This window comes from Fundulus heteroclitus, chromosome 3 (genome assembly GCF_011125445.2).
Source record: "Fundulus heteroclitus isolate FHET01 chromosome 3, MU-UCD_Fhet_4.1, whole genome shotgun sequence".
NCBI classification, from domain to species: Eukaryota; Metazoa; Chordata; class Actinopteri; order Cyprinodontiformes; family Fundulidae; genus Fundulus; species Fundulus heteroclitus.
The window spans coordinates 31329920-31344717 of NC_046363.1; the positions used below are offsets into that span (position 1 = coordinate 31329920).

Below are 14798 nucleotides of genomic sequence, written 5' to 3' on the forward strand. Positions count from 1 at the left end.
CATTTGAACATAAATAGAGATGAGATAAACAAAATTTTCCTATAAATAAAATATATCAGGTATATTTACCCTGATTTCTGACATTGATTAGTGATTAAAGAAAGTTGTCTGAAAAGGGGTATGAAGAAGTAAAACTTATTTTTCATACCCCTACTCCCTCTAATTTCACTTAAAGTACCTTCCTATTAACCAACAATGTATTGATCCAAAATTCACAAAAAATATAAACAATTATATTTATACACATATACATATATGAATATATGCATATACACATATGAATATATGCATCTACATACATACACATAAATGCACACGTGCATATCAACATACACACACATACACAGTGCTCAGATATATCATTCATCTCTCCTCATTACAATACCTGTTGAAAAACATCAGATTAAAAACAAGGTAGCACAATATTGTGAAGGAGAATGAAAAAGAGACACAGCAGATGAGTCAGGGATAAAGTTAAATTTGCAGAAATGACCACCATGAACACGCCATATCCCACTTATACCATTGTGATGAAGACATAATGCTGTGGTTGTGCGTTTTTTTTTTTTTTCAGCAGGAATGGGGAAGCTCGTAACAATTGATGGAAAGTTTGATGGAGCCAAATACATGGCAGTCCTGGGAGATCACCTGTTAGAGGCTGTAAAAGATTTGAGACTGGAGCAGAGGTTTGTGTTACAGGATGAAAATGACCATAAATATCCAACCAAAGCTACAATGTAATGGTTCAAATCAAAGTATATTTGTGTGTTAGAATGAAAAAAAAAAACAGACCTAAATCTTTTTAAGTCTTTTAAAAAAAAATCTTAACAGACCCTCCCACTTATATCTGACTGAGTTTAAGCTATTTCTCAAACAAGAAGGGGCAATAATCTCTATGTGTAGTCTATAAGTGTAAAGCTGGTAAAAGAATATGTTAAAAAACAGTGCAGCAAAAAGAGGCTTAAACAAAGAAATGTCTCAGGAGCGCTGAATGCAAAGGCACAACACTCTTTTCAATGTTTATGGTTCAACATTTTTTCTATTTTTGCATGTGTGTATTAAATCAACAGTCCGAACACATTGTAATTCATGTGCAGGGCTCTCTTATAGCCACTAGTTCAGATAAGAGGACATATGCAAATTCCATTTTTTACAACCCTTAAATACATTAACAGTGGAGACAATTTTAATGTAGTCTCTTCAGGTGCTGCATAGATAACTTTATATTCTTTTTGGGTCATATTTTTCAAGCCGTTAAATTTTTTTCTGTGCTCTGTTACGTTTATTGAACAATTGCATCACAGTATTTGCTGCGGAACTGCTAAAAAAGTCATAGACTTTCACTGTGTCTATCTCACAAATCTGCCAATCTTTTATTTCTCTGAACAAAGCTGAAGGATAATGAAGTTACAAGTGGATAAGTCCCCCAACACATTTCAAAAATGCCCGAACTGTGTGGAGTGGACCGGTCCGTGACCTGGAAAGAGGCCCTGCAGTGAGAAAAATACAAAATACACAATACAAATATAAACTACACACATTGCTTAGAAGGTTATGTGACCTATAGTCCTGTTTCACTGACAGCACCAGTAATATATACCACAGCCCTGACGGTGTGTCACCATCCTGCCTGAAATCTGACCAGCTGGCCCCATCTTCACACAGATGTTCAACAGATGATTTCCCTGCATCAAACGCTCTACAATGATCCCAGTCCCCTAAAATCCCTCCATCTCTGGATTAAACGATCTGTCGCCCCTGACACCTGTAGCAATGAAGTCCTTTCAAAGACTGGTGTTGACCCACCTGAAGGGCATCAAAAGACCCTTATTGGGCTCCCTGCAGTTTGCCTACAGGGCTAACTCCCGAAGTTTACTGACAACTAAATGGTAATTGTAACACTCTAAAAACTGTGGAGACAATCTGCTCTTTGTCTGCTGTGGAGACCTTCAGGTTTCTGGGATCCCACGACCTGAAGTGGGAGCCCAACGCTGTCACCATCATGAATTCATGAGCTTTGACAGCTCAGGAAGTTCAACATGTCTGAGAGTTGCTGATTCACTTCTACAGAGCCATCATCCAGTCTTTCCTCTGCTCATCCATCACTGTCTGGTTTTGATCTGCCACTAAAAAGGACGGTGCCAGACTGCAAAGGACAGTCAGGACTGCAGAAAAGATCATCGGTGCCAACCTGCCCTTTATTCAGAACTTGTACATTTCCAAAGTCAAAAAATGGGCACGAAACATCACTGCAGATCCATCTCACCCTGGTCACAACAAGTTCCAACTTCTCCCCACTGGTAGGCGCTACAGAGAGCTGATTGCCAAAACCATCAGACTCAGGTTTCTTCCCACAAGCCCTCACTCTAATAAAAAGATAACTCTCACAGTGTCAGGGAAACTCCTATGCAATAATCCAGTAATCTGTCTCTATTCAGCCACTTGTTAACTGGTTAACGCTTATCACTTATTTAAAGGCTGATAAGAAAGGCTTCTTCTCTGCCTGTGTGGTTTTTCCGTACCAGACAATGATGCCTGTGGTGAGGATGCTCTCTATCAGTCCTCTGTAGGTCTGTGTTCAGGCCAGCTTTTCTGAGCAGGCAAATGAAACAGAGCCTTTGCTGGGCTTTTTTCACTGTGGCTGTAGAGTCCAGCTTAGGTCACGTATGACTTGCAATTCTAGGAACATGTAGCTGTTGGAACTCTCCACCTCCGTCTCTCTGATGATGAGAGGCCGTTGAGAAGGATTCTTCCTGAGGTCCAGAATTATTTCCTTGGGCTTCTCTCCGCTGAGGATGAGGTTGTTTTCCTCACCATAGACAAGGATGTTGTTAACCAGGTCCCTGTATTCGGACCCCCCCCCCCCTCTTGATTAGCCCCAGGATGATGGTGTCATCAGCGTATTTATTGATAATGGAGTTTTCCTTGTTGAAAACACAGTCATTAGTATACAGGGTGAATAGTTTGGGGATACAGCATCAGCCCTGTGGAGATCCTGTGCTGACTGTGAGCTCAGCAGACACATGTCCTCCCATCCTTACCACATGTGGTCTTTCTGTTACGAAGTCCAAAATCCAGCTGTATGGGGTGGTTGGGACACCAAGGTCTATCAGTTTCCCAATCAGCTTGCCAGGGTGGATGGACATGATGGCAAAACACTTGTCCAGACCTTCCTGGCTTGTATTCTGCTGCCCTCCAGATGTTGCAGGATCTGGTGAAGAGCTATTGGTACCACACTGTCCACACATCAATTTGAGCAGTAGGCAAACTGGAGGGTGTTGACAGTGTCTGGGACCATGTGGTGGATGTGTGCTAGAAAACTTTTTTCTAAGCACTTTGAGGCAACTGGTGTGAGTGCCACTGGCCTGAAGTCATTTTAGGTGGATATTTCTGTTGTTTGGGGCACTGATATGATGGTGGAGGTTTTGAAAAGCTGAGGGACTACAATCTGGAATAATGACAACTTGAGGATATCTGTATGCACACCAGCTAGTTGTCCCATCGCTCTGTGGGGGTTCACCTTCTTTAAAGCGTTCACAACCTGTGTGTGTCACCTGTAAAGCAGTGTCTGTGGAGCTGGAGAAGGCTTTTTAGGGTGTGTCTGCTTTCAGCCTGTTGAACCTGGCATAGAAGGTGTTAAGGGTGTCTGGGAGAATGAGGCCTGTGGTTGGTATGGTTCTTATGTAGTTTGTGACAGACTGGATTCCCTGTGAGGTAGTAGCCTTGAAAATCCTGGGAGTGAGCCCTTTTTGCTACTCCGATGGCCTTCCACAGCTCGCATCGGGTTCTCTTATACTCCTCTTGGTCTCCAGACTTGAAGGCCTCCTGCCTCTTCCAGAGATTCTGTTTTCTGTCCCCATTGAACCATGTTTTTTGGTTAGGGAACATTGGTCACAGTCATTGGAAATGCAGATATGGACATGCACCAGCTGATGTTGCGACACACAGTCTCTGTGTATTCATGGATGTTGTTGGTGGCCTCTTTGAAAGCACAACACTTTGAGTAGATATTCCAAATTTTTATAGCAACATTCTGATATGATCTTACGGACAGTAAAGCAGGATTGTTTGATGAGTACAGCCAGTCCTCTTCCGTGAGTCTTGGCACTTTCCACAACACATCAGTCCTCCCTGAAAACGTGTTACTGCCTTGTTGGGTGTCCTTTGCCCCAGTCAGGTTTCTGCCTGTTGTCTTCAGGAGAGCTTCCTGTCGGGGGTCAGCCGAGCATCGAGTCGGCATAGCATTCTAGTTCAGGGTTGTATTCGGGTCAAAAAGTCAGAAATGACTATGCTCTCTCAGATGTAGTAAGATCATGTGTCTTAACTTGGCACAAAAAGCATGAAGGAGAAGAAAACAAAGAAGTAACTGAATTCGAAGAGCTCTGTGACATTGCCTTCTGGAGAGCACTATGTTAGTTTTCAGATGTTAATGTTTGTAAAAAAATTAAAAAACTATCAATCATCTCCCTCCAATTTCACAGTTATGCTTTACCTTTGGAGGGCCCAAAAGTAAAGCATAGCAGACCTACAGAGGACGTTTTAAATACCTATTTGCATAGGTATAATATTTTATTAAATACATGGATGTTTACATTTATCAGACATTATTTGTATATTAAGGTTTTTGAGAAAATTCCTAATTACTAAAGTGTTTATTTAATTTACAAAATGCTTATGTCACTATTTCATGAATGTCATGGTCCTTTGCAGTATAAAAACTTAAAGAAGCAATAAGTAAGAAATTTACTGTAGAATTAACCAAAATAATTAGTTTCTCACCTGAGATTGAAGTAACATTTCATATAAACAATCGGTCCTCTCCATCAACAATGTCTTAGTCGCAGTTTTCTCCTTTCAAACCTAGAGACACTACTTTGGTGCAGTGTGTAGCCTGTTTACTTCCTGGTTTCTGAGCCAATTGAGAGTTCCCAAGTTTTCCAAAACAGAGCGCAGGATTTTGTATTTCATGACAAAAGTATTTGCACAACAACTTACTGTTATCTCAATTGTCTTCACTGTCATTTTGAAATTAGCTGTGCTTTGTCCTTGTCTCTCTTGAGTTGGAAACTTTCCCAAGTCCCAAGGGAGGGGGTGGGGGAGAGTCGCTGTATGTTGTATTATTACTTAGTGCTCCTTTAACTTTAGCCTTCACAGAGGGGAGAAACTAATTTCAAAACACTCACCTTGCAAGTAATGTATTAAAAATATTTATACCGATTTTGGACATATTCTTACAAAAAATCAATATCTTTCACTTTTTGACAGAAGCAAAGATTGATCTGCATGCAGACAGTCAGGACACCAGCTGCTGAAATACATATTAAAACCACTCAGCACCCAATTATATAAGAAAGTCCAAAGGTCTTTTTTTATCTGTATATCTAATGAACAAGTATCGAATTAGGATGTAATTGGAGCTGCATTGCACCTTTGCTGTCCACTCACAAGGGGGCCTCATTTCTTCCATGTACTTTGACATTGCTACTCTGTGATTTTATGACAGAGCAGTCTGTTAAATGGTAAATCCCATTATGAAAGGATAATATTTTATTTTATGACAGTATGAATGCAAAGATAAATGGATCGCAATCGGTTCATATTCTGCTGTAGACTTTAACGGGGTGTGTTTCAGGATTAAGCAGATTGAAAATGTGCCAGCAAGTATGCACTTTTGATAAATAATTACACCCTATTCCAGACTAAACCATAGTGGTTGAGTGCCTCGACAGCTGCAGGGCTTGTTGGTATAGTATCAGGGTGTTTTAGGGACTTTAGACGCCGAGCTTGACTTTCCGTTGCCCACTCCACACTTCAGTGGAAAGAGGAAAGTCCCAAATTGACCCAGGTAATGAGAACCTTGCTAGGGGTGGGGTAGGACAGGATTAAAGTCAAGGAAAAACACTATCTGTGCCTGGGTGTGAAGTCGCAGCAGGATCACAAGCAGCAATGTCCGATGAGTCATATTAGATAGGGCCTCTTCTGTTTGTTACTCTCCTCTTCATCTGTTTGTGGTTTCTTGAGCTCAGCTTAGGGTATGCAGGCTGGTGATGTCACCAACCCCCTGTAACAGAAAATGTACAAATCTAAAATCAGATGATGATTCCACATTTGCATTAACTGCATGCAATTAGAGTTAGTAAAAAAAAAAAAGATAAATAAAATAAGGCATTTGGAGAAAAGTGAATACTACAGTAGTAAATGTGAAAGTCCTGTTGCCACAGACTTTCTACAGTTTTTGCAGATGAAATCAGGCGTAATGCCTGAAAGCCAGGAAATTATTATCTGTTCTTCACAGAAATCAGATCACATCAGTTCAGTGGAAGTGGGCTTCTGCAATTGACAACAGGCACCGAAAACATGTGATGGCCAACGTACGAATCAAAACGTTTAAAATTCTGTTAATGGCACCAAAAGGAGGACATGAAAATGCCCAGCAGGAAGTTTACCTTTATGTTATCTGTTACTGGAAATAACTTTAAAAACGGCCATAATTGTAGAAATGCATCCGGTTCATTGTGGACGTTCGCAGACTTTCACAGGCATACTGTCAGGAACTTCAGCTAAAAATGAATCATTTTTTCATTCTTGGCATAAAGACCAGCATTATGCTTCTTTTACACAAATGGCATGAGTTGTTGGATCTGTCGCTGTGTCCCCTGTTTCTGCATTGGCACCATGGACTCTCCCCTTTTCTCACCTATCAGCCCCGAAAAACAGCACCAAACATGCCTGCTTTGGATTCTTGAGAAATGTTTTGAACCAGTTTGCAAAACTCAGTCAGATAATCAGACAAATCGGAAATACAAAAAAAAAGAAGAAAAAAAAAAGAAAAAGAAATTACCACGAATTGAGCGTTAAACTCCTTTCCTGCCCGAGTCGGTGTAATTAAGAGCCTCGGGTTCATTGTTTCGGTTTAAAACGAAAGTAGGCATGCACTGTCAAACAGGCGTTCAGTTAGAGCAGAAGCGCAGCTCTCCTCTGAGGCTGGCTCAGAAAGGTGCGCAGGGATACACAGATGTATGACTTCTCCTGGGTTTTCCTTCGTGTATATTTGCATGAGTCTGAACATCTGAGCACTCATCTGAACACAGGCGAAAAACGGGAAGACGGGGGCAATGGTTTGATCTTATCGCTTGCCCGTTTTCCTCCCCCTTAGATATTGGAGTTTCTCACTTTGGTTTATCTGATTTACCAACTGTTTTCCTCTGGACGCGGACTAGTAGTGCTGTCACCTGAACCTGGTTCAGTTGATGCCGAGTCTCATTACAATGAGCGTTGACCACCAGTCGGTTGCCACAGCGCCGCTGGATCTGAGCACCACAGCTCGACGGCGCAGGAGCGCGGGGGACTTGACCTTCTGCGCCGGGGACGCCCGGGCGACCGGCGGCTCACCTGCGCCTCCCGCGAGCACCGGCACAGACAGTTCAGCGGTTCGCCGCTCCCCGGACACGGAAAGCACCCAGTCCCGCAAACGGGTGGCGGACACGTCTCTCATAAAGAGTCCATCGAAGCTTCCCTTTAGGAAGCGCCCGTTTCACGTCGAACCGGAGACCCAGAAGCCGGCTGCACCGACTCCGGCGGCAGTCGCGCCCTGCTCTTCACCCGCAGAGGAGCAGAAAGTCCGGGGGAGTACGGCTGGTCGCTTGGAGAGAGCAGCGGGTGAAAGCAGGTTCGGCGTTGCACCGGTGACCCTCAGGCGGACCGAGCAAGCGACTCACTGTACGGAAGGCTACAGCTGCTGCATTTTACCTGTCATTAAATACGGTAAGCGCTTCCCAGCATTCCCCCCAATTACTGCTTATTTTCCTCATTTTCTCTGTCGCCCTTTCTATTTCTTAACCCCAAACATTGCTATGCTATAAATCTGGGCTTTTCAGATTGTGCCACATAGGCTACTCATAGTTAAGTTTTCCATTTGCATTTTTTATTTTTTTTTACATTGCAGCAGAGTCCATCACTGTCCCTGTACATCAGTAACTGAAGAGGGTTAGTCCTGTTTAGTGTTGCCGCAAGCCATGTAGGGGAGACGCAAAGCGTGGAAGAGGGTGCTCTGGTCAGATGAGACCAAAAAAAAATTAAATAAAAATAAAATCTCGGACGACATGCAAAATGCTATGTTTGGCAGACGCTGCTCATCAGCCAATGATAACGAGTTGGTGGGAGCATGTGGGTAGGATATTCTTTCGCAGGGACCGAGAACCTGGTCAGATCTGATGGAAAGGCGGATGGAGCTAAAGGAACATAAATATGAAAATGTTCATATAACATTCAAATTGTGACGTTTGGCTTTTTTTCCATGTCCAAGTGCTGCAATTTATTGACTCGTCCTTTCTAACGTCCGAGTGTTTTTGGGGCCTCCAGGACCCAGCAAGTGAGCATAATGAATCACAGATTCTGCTTTTACCTAGGGCCGGCTCGGCTAGTAGGTCACTTCCCATTGTGTAGTTGTAACTTCAGCGGAGTCATAGTTGACGCAGCAGCTTGTGCTGAGAAAATGTCCAGTCAGCTATTCTGCAGCCATTCATCTGTACTCCTCGACTGACAAGAGGAGCGTTACCTTTCTGGGTCAACTGAACACACACTCGCCTTCTGCAGATGCACACCTCCTCACTACACTACAATCTTGTTTATCATCAGTGAATACCATGTTCTAGGTCTAACTCTCTGCAATTTCTGCTCAGATCCCTACCCAGCGTGCTGCCTACCCCCATTTCCAGAGCCACACCACCCGCGAGTCGCCCAGACTGACAACCTGCTGGCAGGAATTTCTCTGGCCACACGTCAGGATGAAGATGGAGACACGTATGTTGATGCGCTGAAAACAGCTTACATGCACGGCGAGATTTGGTGTCACTTTGTGGTTTACAGCACAAGTTGACACTGAACATATCTGTCCTTTATTCACGTTCCCCGGGGCTGTCGGTAAACCAAGAATGTCAGCATGATTCATTCACCACTAGGATTTCTAAAATCACAGAGATTTAGTCAGATGGGTGACTGTGTTGAAAGTTGAACGTTGGCACAGCGAACAGATCTAAAATCCCATCAGATTCATAAATATTCATGAGATTTCCAGCACAGCGAGAGGATGCACAGACCCGGCTCACACGTCTCTATGAGGAGACCGAGAGGCTTTGAGGTTTACATTATAGAGCTGAGATGCTGAGAGTGGTGAGTCGTGCATTTGCCAGTCAACGGTTTAGAAATAATTTTGAAAGCAAATTTTTGTTGTTTTCCATCTCTTACGTGATATGGGATTTGAGGCCCTTGGGAATTTGGGGACGTTTTTCATTATATCGTTGTTTTTCTCCACTGTGAGACAAGCACATTCAGAGATTAACTGGTCTGTGCTGCCAGTAGACCAGTTAAACAGTTGGACCCTTTCTTCTCTTTATTGATATAATGCATGCAGGTGAGCCATTATGTGGCTGCAAGACATCGTCACGTTATTCAGTGTGTATTTGGCCTCAGACGTTGCAGAAGTCATCCACACTTTAGAAACCTGCACTTGATTTTGTCATCGGGGCTACATTTCTGCAGTGCAGTGCAAACAAAGCATAGCCTGCCTTTGCCAGGAACACTCACATCAAGAGTCTGACCTTTTGGCCTACATTCAAAACCAGTGGAAAGCTACAACTGCACATCATCCTGAATGCAATATCTTCACGCTGAATATGTATCTGGACATTGAGCTTCGACTTGTATTCGTCCAGTTGCCCTGCGGAAGGTTTTCAGTTCGATTCCTGACCCTAGAAAGTACGTTTCACTAAATATGTGGATCTGTATTTAATGCAGTTTTGCATACATATGCGCTCGGGAGTCCACCCATTCTATGTTTGCTTGCTATTTTTTTGTTTCCCTGTGAATCATTGAATTATATAGTATACCAGAGAAACAGTGAATGGCTAAAGGCCCATTCATACCTCACGTAAAAGACGGATACGGATACGTGTGGAGTGTTTCATACGTTTTAACCGTCGATTTCGTCCGTATTTTGACACGAAAATTGGGAGCTTACGATTACGGACGAAACGGATCAATACGGAGCAATACTACCGGAAACAATGGGGGCGCTATTGAGCTTGTAGTACAAAATGTCAACACAATCACGAAGAAGGTTAGAATTCTGGGCTTTAAACAATGGTGCGATTCGAGGAACGACTTGCGGAGCTTTTCCGCAACTACCCACACATATGATGTGTCGTGTCCGGGGCACAGGGACAAACAAAAAGTTTACTTACGGAGCAACTACAACAAAATCACGTCTTGGACCGTCGCCATGTTTGATCAGCGACGAATTATTGGCGCCCAGCACTGCCACCTAGAGGAAATATTGGTTATTGCACACCTCAACGAACGGAGGTATGAAGGAGTCAACGGATAGAACGTACGGACAGAAATACAGACGTGTAGGCCAAACGTAGGGTATGAATGTGCCTTAACACTGAAGTAGCGAAGTAGAACTTAGAAAAATTAAAAACTTGAAAAAAATAATAAAACTCCCAATCAAAATGTGGTGACAAACACACAATAGATGAAAAAAAAAAAACAGAAGACAGGTAAAGTTTTCAAGTAGAAGATGAAAAACAACCATTTTCAAGTTTGGCAGTGCCCTTCATCCTCAGTGAAGGTCTTTCACACTGCAATCACCATTTTCAATTTCACTGGGATTTTATGTGACAGACATAATATAGATATTGATAGTTTGACTCTCCCAGCTTTGCACATCTTGAGATTCATGTTAGCCTGTTTTATAATTTTTTTTTTAATTAGCTCAAGTTCTGGTTAAATTAACCTGGGAACATCACTTTTCAACAGTAGAAACACATTCTTAATTTGATGTATGTCTGGACTTTGAGTAGGTTATTCTAATACACAAATATACAGTACTTTGATCTGAACCATTCTGTTGTAGCTCTGGGGATATTTTTAAGTGAGCTCTCAGACTGGGACATGAACCTCTACTCCGGTATCAAGTCTCTTGCAGCCTCTAACAGTTTTACTTCAAGGCTTGCCTCTGTTTTTAGCTCATCCATCCTGCCTTGACGCTGCTGAAGAAAAGCATCCACACAGCTTGACTCTGCAACCAGCATGCACGAGAGAGTGCGTTCTTCCATCACACTTTACGTTTTGCATGTAACCCAAAAGAAGTTGAACTATTGTTCATCTGAACTGAGCCCCATCCTCCGCTTGTTTTCTTCGTCCATTGCATGTGGCAAACTGAAAACAGGATGTCTTATGACTTTCTTTCAACAATGGCTTTCTTTTAGTCACTTTTCCAGCAATCCAGATTTATGGAATGCATAACTAACAGATGTTGTGTTGACGGTCTTCCACCTGAGCTGTGTATCTCCTGCAGCATCTCCAAAGTTAAAATGGGCCTCTTGGCTGCTTCTGTGACTCGTGTTCGGCTGGCCTGGCCTGTCAGTTTGGTTAGAGTGGTATGTTTTGGGAGGTTTGCAGTTTACATTTTTGGATGATGTTGACTTTTGAAGGCTTACACTGCAAAAACGGATCTAAAAATAAGTAAAATGTTCTTAAAATTAGTGTTTTTGTCCTAGATTTGAGCTGGTAAATAAGATTATCTGCCAATGGAATGAGTATTTTGGCCCCTAAAATAAGATAATTAGACATCTTGCACTTGAAATAAGATGATGGAGATGAATTGTTCCTATTTTAAGCGCAAAAATCTTATTCCATTGGCAGATCATCTTATTTACCTGCTCAAATCAAGGACAGATACACTAATTTTAAGAATATTTTACTTATTTTTAGTTGCGTTTTTGCAGTGTATGAAGGGTTTATTTTATTTAGCAGTATGAGAGTAAATGGGGCAAACTCAAATGAATGTCACACTTTTCTGATTTTTATTGATAATTTTTTTTTTGCTTCCACTTCAAAATTTGTGCACATCTGATTATGCTCCAATAACATACAGACTCAATAAAATAGATTAAAGATTGTTTCTGGACCATGACAAAATGCAAAAAGTTTAAGAGTACAAAAGAGTTGCCTGCTTTTGTAAAGTATTGAATTTCTGAGGGGAATGCTTTGGATCAGCAGTAATATGCTTCCGGATGTCTGTGTGTTGACAAGGTCCTTACAGCTTGCATTTGTGGACACGTGAACTATTTGACGACCCAAAGTACAATTTTTTTTTATCTATATTATTGCTCCATACCTGCCAGCAGTCCAATGGTATTAGCATGTAGTCTACTTCATTTTTGCTTCAGATAGATATTTCTACTATCCTAGAGACTAAATCTTTACAGACCATTTCCTTTAAAAGCTAAAACTGAATTTGACATATTGTAAGGGTAGAGTCCCTACTATAAAAAAAAAATCCTGATCTCATGAGTAAAAAATTTAATATTGCACAACGTGCATGTATAGTGTTAGAAGTACCATCCCAGTTTATTTGTTTCAACCTCAATGACTCACCTGACTCAACATATAAAGCAGATACAGTCAGTACCCGCCCTCACATCGCAATCACATCCAGGGAAATTCTTTACTGCTGTCTAACTTCCCATCAGGGAAAGTAGTTTCATGCTGGTCATAGCTGATTCATTAAATGCCTATGCAGCACTTTATCAAAGTCCTAAAACACAAGGCCTCAGCTACGATCTGTCGGAGTGGGTAGCGACTGCATGCACAGTTTGCTGTAGCAGCCAGCTGACAAGTGTTTCAGGGTGTGGGAGTAAGGGGGTAGGGAATGATACTGTCCACAGGGCACAGCGCGTTGAGACCACATGAATGCAAATACTAAACTTTAAACGCATGGCTACTCGACTTGTGTGTGCAGGTTCAGCACCTTCCCACACACTGAGTTAAATGAGAAACTGACACGAGAGCACGAGGGCAATCTCGGGCAAAGTCATGTGACTGAAAACAAAGTATGTCCTAGAGTTAAATTACGCTTTGATCTCGCAGTTTCAAAAAGAATCAGCTTCATTTGCATCCACTCAAAACAGACTTGTGATGACCAACATTTTAAAGAGCCAAAAGTCTTGTGATATGCTGGATGCTGATAATCCTGCAGACACGTGTGCTGTTGGTTGCAAAGTTACTGGTAGAATGCAATCTATGTGTACTTCTACTAGAGCACCTTTCACACGCTTATTTTCACTTCTTCCTTTAATTCCAGTTTGCAGACATGCCTGTATACTAAGTAACCGTGGAGCTCTTACGGCCTGCGTTGCTTTGTGGTTGCATGAAACTTTGAGTGAATTCTTCAGAAAGAGAAATTCTCATCCCCTTGTCCTTTTTTCAAACTCTATGTATGCGAGTGTGTGTGTGGCTCTACGTGCATGCATAATGTGAGTGATGGTGTTCACGCCTGCTCTTACGTCAATGGGCCCTTCAGTTTCGGGAAAGCCAGTGAGAGCTCAGTTTTTAACATGATTGCGGTTTTTCTCAGGTGTCTGTGTCTCTCTCTTTTCTTCTCTGTGTTTTTAAATGAATGGGCTCAAAAAACCCAAACATCCGCTCCCCACTTCCTCATTTACCGCTTTCTTTCTATCGACCCTATCTCTCTCTCTCGCTCGCTCGCTCTCTTTCTCTCTTTCTCTCTCCCTCTCTCTCTCTCCCTCTCCTTTGACTTTATGTGCCACACTGTCTTTTGCTTTCATGATTTGCAGAAGTCAAAACACATTTAGATTGACTTGTTTGACTAACCGGCATAGTTTTAAAGCTTCAGTTTAGCAAACCTAAATGGACCCTTAAGTGTTTCATGTATAGAAGTTGTCAGAGTATTTGTAAGATTGTTAGGGAATACCAAATAGAAATTGCAAATGTAATGAGTGTTAATATTTCAGTGCATACATTCTTGGGTTCAATTCATCTGCTTCTAGCCTCACTGCCAAGAACTCCCACCAAGCTCTGACGTAAAAACGTATTTTAGGAACTTGCGTATTTCCACTTTGTGCAACTCAGAGCACTGTATTGTTTATGTCTAAGGATAGACAAGAACAAGATAAACAAGCTTTTATGTAAGTATATTTATATGTTTACTAACCAGTTCCTGCTAATCTTGATCTATCATCATACAGGAAATACTTTTATTTCCATTTTCACTGATGTAAAAAGTGTACGGATTTCTTCCAGCTCTGTTATAATTCATTCAGATGACTTGTTTTGAATGGGATCGTAAAGCTGGGTTAATATTATTATTGATTATCAGCCATCATGGAGAAAATCTTTTATTGCGATGGAAAATATCCCTAAACTATATTGCTTAAAGAGTAGCGAAACCCTAAATTAACTTTTCTTTTGCCAATAAATTGTATAAATTGGGCCTTAACTGTGCTATCTTTATGTTACTGTGCAAATTGTGACATTGTTGTGTAAACTTGTTTAGATCTGCAATATTTGCCCTAAAACCGTCTTAGTGCTGTAGTTGAGTTTTCCTATTGGCTACAAATGGTACAGCTTGTTTGATGCCTACGTCACAGCCCCACCTTCGGTATAAAACCATCTCACTCAAACACACGCCCCCGTGTCAAGACAGCAATTGGAATTGCGAGCATTGCAAGCATTGATTTGTTGCGTTTTCCACGTTATCTTGAGATAATTTTAATTTACATGGAAATGCAAACTTTCTTAAAGTTTGTTACTGGTTTGAACATTGGCCCACGCTGTCAATGATACTGCTGACATCACTTTCTCACAAACTGCATCCATGCTGTCATCCAATGCTTCGGCAGTCCCGGCTTTGGGCATCGCCGAGTCAGCGCCTTGAGCTAGCGGCTTTAACTGATAACCTCTGACCCGCTGGGCTTCACGGTGCCTCTCTCAAC

General features: G+C 41.9%; 1 protein-coding gene across 1 annotated transcript in view; it reads left to right on the forward strand.

Moving 5' to 3' along the window:
* Positions 1–6970: 6970 nt before the first annotated feature.
* Positions 6971–14798, forward strand: part of bcl3 (BCL3 transcription coactivator) — a 29015-nt gene continuing 21187 nt past the window's right edge. The window contains exons 1-2 of the mRNA XM_012881960.3: positions 6971–7764; positions 8682–8802. Of these exons, the coding sequence (XP_012737414.2) occupies positions 7251–7764; positions 8682–8802 (635 nt within the window). The 5' untranslated portion in view covers positions 6971–7250. The remainder of the gene's footprint in view (positions 7765–8681; positions 8803–14798) is intronic.